At 40.6% G+C, this 5,642-nt stretch overlaps 1 protein-coding gene across 3 annotated transcripts in view; it reads left to right on the forward strand.

Moving 5' to 3' along the window:
- Window positions 1-5,642, forward strand: part of slc38a4 (solute carrier family 38 member 4) — a 23,049-nt gene that overhangs the window by 11,852 nt on the left and 5,555 nt on the right. For all 3 annotated transcript variants that reach the window (XM_014033597.1, XM_014033599.1, XM_014033598.1), the window contains 3 exons: window positions 263-342; window positions 475-575; window positions 671-795. In XM_014033597.1, coding sequence (XP_013889051.1) covers window positions 263-342; window positions 475-575; window positions 671-795 — 306 coding nt within the window. The remainder of the gene's footprint in view (window positions 1-262; window positions 343-474; window positions 576-670; window positions 796-5,642) is intronic.

Below are 5,642 nucleotides of genomic sequence, written 5' to 3' on the forward strand. Positions count from 1 at the left end.
CAGCCATGATAAAAGCATGGAAACTAACAGCATAAATCCACTTTTTCACAACAAATTACCAGTATACAAAAAATATAAATAAAGAGCACTAGCAACAATAAAAATGTTGACAAGCATAATAAAACTAAAATTTCATCCAGCTTTTATGTCACACCTTGGGCTGTTATTGATATTGTTGATGCCAACATCACACAATTTAAAGTTTGAAACTCGGCCTGTTTTCACTTGTCTTACTGATCTTTATGTTGATGTTTTTCTACAGACGGCCTACACCATACCCATCCTGGCGTTTGCATTCGTCTGCCATCCAGAGGTGCTGCCGATCTACAGCGAGCTGAAAGAGTAGGCTCACTTCTTCCTGTTTTACAGCTAACCCTCATTCTAACCCTAACCCTTTGACTTTTCCACTGACATGAGTTTTTGTTCAAAAAGCAAAATGTTTATTGTTATTTTTTACCTTTTGTTGCATTTCAGTCGCAGCCGTAGAAAAATGCAGAATGTGTCCAACCTGTCCATCTTGGCCATGCTCATCATGTATATGTTATCTGCGCTCTTCGGCTACCTCACGTTTTACGGTAAGAGCGCCAATCCGTCTCACCTTCTAATTCATTTTTTCATACATCCTATCAGATTTTAGTTAAAAGCTGCTTTCATTTCCTGTCTGACTCAGATAACGTGGAGGCGGAGTTATTGCACACCTTCACCAAAGTGTACAAGTTTGACACCTTGCTGCTGCTGGTGCGTTTGGCTGTCCTCACCGCCGTCACCTTGACTGTCCCCATCGTGCTGTTTCCTGTAAGTACCTCCACGTTAAAGCGGAAAACATGCTCCTTAATGTCGCGCAGGAGCTCTAATAAATCTGCTCTTTCATTAGTAATTGGAGCCTGATTTAAGGAGTGGCATGATTATAATTGGCGTCACAGCGGCCTGTAAATTAGAAACATTAGTCAGCGTGTGATCGGCTCACAGATGGTGGTTTGTGTTTGCTGCACAGTTGGACAGACGTGTTTTTTTTCCTTGCCAGCCTGTTGAAAACTAACATTTTGTTCAAGCTAGAACTCCACTTTTTGTCGTCATCCTAAAACCCAAAACTCAGCTTCTCACAGCCCCCCTCGTGTCGTTATTACACCAACACACAGTCCTGTTCAAACAAAACCTCTCAAAGTGTGAAGGCTGTTTGGACCRGTGCGCTCTCGCCCGCTCAGGGTTGAAGGTCTGCACGTCGTGTGCAACCACCTTATCATCTTACCCCTCAATCATTCACACGCATGTGCTCCTCTTCCTCCACTCTCCATAGACGGTCATGGGATAATTTTAGCTTGTCCCCTATCTGACACCGGTAGAACAAAAAGAGAAGCTGGTCAATGGGAGCAGGGTTGCCAGATTGGGAAATGACTTAATATCATACTGCTGGTTGGCATTCACGCTATTTTTATTTTTTTATTTTTTTGGAGTGGGAAGGGGTGGGTAGGGGGTGAAAGGAAATGCCAAACTATGATAACTATCATGATTGACCTATTTTTCTGATCATGGGCTTCATCAAAGCGGGGCCAGGTGGGGCAAAGGCTACCCCTAAAAAATTGTTGGCCCCCCCTTGGCTTTTCTTATTTATTTGTCTTGTTTTACCTTTCGACACACGCATTTTAAGAAGTGTGTAAAGATAATGGATGGATGATGAGACGATAAGCAGCTTTTTTAATTTGGTGTAATTACAGTAAGCTGCCACAAGGGAGCAGCAGCTCTGTTGGTTTTCAGACAGCACTACTCTGCTGCATGTAATGGAAGGATACAACACACATTCACCCAGTTTTTTTTCTTTTTTTAAAACATAATTACCGCATTTTAACTCCGTATTATATAAACACGCTTAAATACCAGCACTTTACGTTGCGTTTAGCTTGTTTCTGTTCTCACGTTGGGATTTCCAGACACACCTTTCCCCAGAAAACAGATATTTATTTATTTTTATTTTTTTGTCAAAGCTTAGGTGTGAAAGGATCCCCTGCACCCACCCCCAACTTTACTATCTCTGCTGTGGTGGTTTCACAAGCTGTGAGAGAGTGGAAAAACCCTCACCCTGACCTTGAGGGAGGCAGAGAGAGAGACAGGGGCATCAGCAGGCAGGGGAGGACCGTACATTCCTCCACATCTTGTATTTCAACCCTTCCCTGGAGGCTTTTATTCTTCGAAGCGTGTTAGAAGTGTTGGGTGGGCAATGTAGTTGTAGTAATCTGTCATATCAGGAAACTTAAAGCTCTGGGGTTAGCTTTAGCCAGAGTGGAGATTTTTGGTGTTGTTTTTTTGATTCTTTAAACATAGAAAAATATACTGTACTGTTCTTAAATCATTCCCTTACGCTTCCGAACAAAACCCACTGTCAGCAGCGAAATACATATTCATACGTATAATATTATATACTGGGTAATATCTCTGAAAAGTTTAATACATATTTTAATTTTAAAAAATGGCCAAACAATTTGCTAGCTAAATGTGTCAATAAGCAAATTTAATAAAATAAATAGAAATAAGGAGCTTAATAACAGCTTCTAAGAGCTGCAGACTGTTCATGCTAAAAGATTATACTATGAGCCTTATGCTAATAAGTTGAAGTTTAAAAATAGTAGTAAAATGTAGTCCACGTTGACTATACAAAAAATAAAAAGAGTCATAAGGCCCAGTTTTAATAAAACTAAGCTGTATTTAAGGATGAGAAGAACATCTCATCCATAAATAGGTAATAGTTTAAAAATAACAAATTTAAAGGGAGAGCCTTTAGTGAGGGTGTGTTTTAAAACTGGTTTTATTTGTCCGCATGCAGAAAAGGCATGAATCATTAACTGCTTCGCACAAGTGACTTTTCTTGATGTGTCTGTTGCTGTGAGATGATGATGTGAAGAGTCACAGTGTGACTCAGCTGATTCTTGGAACACGCTTGGTGTTCTAAGCTGAACGGTACAGCTAGGCAGAGTCAGGGTGTTTTATTAAGTTACCATAAMAATTTCTTGGTTGATAAAGTAGCATGAACCAAATGAACCACTCTGCCTCACCGATGTTCTGCCAGGTTCCCACCTGACCTTTAGAGAATCTCTGCTCGACTTTATTACAGGACAGAGCTGCCGACCTTCAGCTAGAGATTACCTTTGTCTGAGACTGTCCCCGGCTCCTGCGGCGAGACGCTGCACATGTTGCTGTCTGTGAAGGGCCTGACCTGAWATTATATGTGTGTGTTTGTGTGTGTGCGGGTGGGTGCAGTCACGTGAAAGCTGGATTCGACCAGGGGCCAGATCACACAGGGCTTTGCCAGGATCTAGTACATAATGAAAGGGCTTTATGTGGAGTCAGACATGTCCCAGTTCTCAGGCCCAAACTGGAGTCTGAAGCCACGGGGAAGGCTCCAAAATATCACCTCCAACATCACAACCATACCTTCAGACAACCTTCGCTGTCTTAAAAATATTTGATTTCCAGGTCTGGATGGACACGGACAAAAGAACAGAGTGAAAATATCCGTTGGGTTTCTCGACTCTGTTTAATTAAAACAATAAAATAAAATGAAAAATTGTAAAAGTTGTTAAAAAAATGTAGTCCATGTTGACTAAATAAAAGATAAACAGAGTCATAAGGCCCAGTTTTAATAAAACTAAGCTGTATTTAAGGATGAGAAGAACATCTCATCCTTAAGTAGGTAATTGTTTAATTCTCACAAAATGCACAAAAAAACCCCAACAAAACACAGAAAAAAACATTGTAATTAAGGAAAAATAAACTTTAAAGCATCCTATTGATCCCATTTTTAGTGTCATATTGTGCATTTTTGTTTTGTTTTTTTATCTAGTGTTTCAGTATTTACAACTTTTAGCTACCATTTTGCTCTATGCAGCCATCTTTGCTTTTAGATCTTAGCTTGTGTTTTGCTCATTTTAGCTATCTTTTGCAGCATGAAGCAAGTCTTCTAACCTCTTGACCATGAAGTTGTTTCTTGGAGAAATTCATCACCATTATTTCTTCACTCACAACTGCTACACTGTATTAGCTTTAAGCTACTATTTTGCTCTTTTATCTATCTTTACTTCCTTTTAGCTTCTAGCTAACGTTTTTCTCTTTGTAACCATCTTTGCTTATAGCCTTCAGCTTGCATTTTGCTTTTTTGCGCTTTGTCCTGCGTTTAGCTTCTAGCTAGCATTTTACTCTTTTTAGTTATTTTTGTGCTTATTTTAGCTTTTAGCATTTTCCTCTTTAATATTCCGTTCAGGTTCTTAATATCATTTGACCACAGACTTGGCCTAAAATCCAACCTAATAAAAAAAATCAGCTAAAATCAGTAGAAATAAAAAATGCCATTAAATTATCCTCAAATATTAAACAGAACAAAAAAATGCTGCTCTCTATGTGAAAGCTTCAGGCCGCTGTTTAACTCAGACAAATTACAAACTGGACAGAAGCTGTTTCTGTGTGATCAACTCTAAGTTTTACATTATTGCCCACCAGCTTTATAAAGGGGTCATCTAAAATTGTAGAAGTGTAAAATTGGTTCTGTAGGATTCTGGCTCCGGTCTGCAGAAGTCTGGTTCCACCACTAGAGGTTCACGGTTGTCTTGAATTGCTCTCTGRCTTTGTTTTGGTTGTAGGAGAGTTYAGTTAGGGTTGGTGGTAAAGTTTTGGGTGTCTTGGGACTTGGGGAGTTTCAGTTCTCATCTGAACCTGATTCAGATTAAACCTTTCAGAGCAGAACGTGAGACAAAATAAGACCGACTGCAACCTTGGACTCTGCTTTGGATTGAACACAACCTGAAGCAAAGTGAAGACATTTATAACCGGCTGCAGCTGGAGGATTCTGGGTCAGCCCAGGCCAGTCCGGCTGTGTGAGCCTGTCTGCTCAGGCTGACACTGGTTAAAGAGTAAGGATGTGTAAATATCACACCATGAGCTCTAAAGACTTAGCGTCAGGTGACAGGCTGGTGCTGAACAGCAGAGAAATGCAGCATCCAGGCTCCAGTTTTCCTGAGTTCTGCAGCAGCTGCAGAGATCTTTGCAACTTTGTTGTCTGCTCTCTTACATTTTGGCTGAAGCTGCAACCGTTTTCTGGCAGCTCAGAGTTCGTTGCAGGCGTCACGATGAAGGTCATTCACTTCACTTTGACTCTGCAGAAAATCAAGTTAACTTTTTTAATTTTCTCAATTAGGGAAAATAAATCTCATGGTTGACTTGTTGGAGAACTCAGACCTGCACTTAGGCCCCGCCCCCCTCACCAGCGGCTGATGCAATCTCCTGTTACCATTGCACTGCAGGAGATAATCTCCACCCCAACTGAACCAGGCCCTATAAACTCTGCTTCCTCTTCAACCTTCTCTATGGCCCGCGGGCCCACCCTGACTCTGGGTTCTCCTGAAACCTGCAATCTTTCACCTACTGAAGACTTAGACTGACTGTCTGAGGTTCAGGAGCTAAAGGTGCCTTAGCTCCAAAGTTTATGTCCCTGCATTTCTCACTCACATACAGTGGTTTGCAAAAGTATTCATACCCCTTGAACTTTTCCATATTTTGTCACATTACAACCACAAACATATATATATTTCACTGGAATTTAATGTGAAAGACCAACACAAAGTGGTATACAATTGTGAAGTGGAAGCAAAATTTTA

Source organism: Austrofundulus limnaeus, unplaced genomic scaffold, assembly GCF_001266775.1.
Source record: "Austrofundulus limnaeus strain Quisiro unplaced genomic scaffold, Austrofundulus_limnaeus-1.0 Scaffold1782, whole genome shotgun sequence".
Classification (NCBI taxonomy): Eukaryota; Metazoa; Chordata; class Actinopteri; order Cyprinodontiformes; family Rivulidae; genus Austrofundulus; species Austrofundulus limnaeus.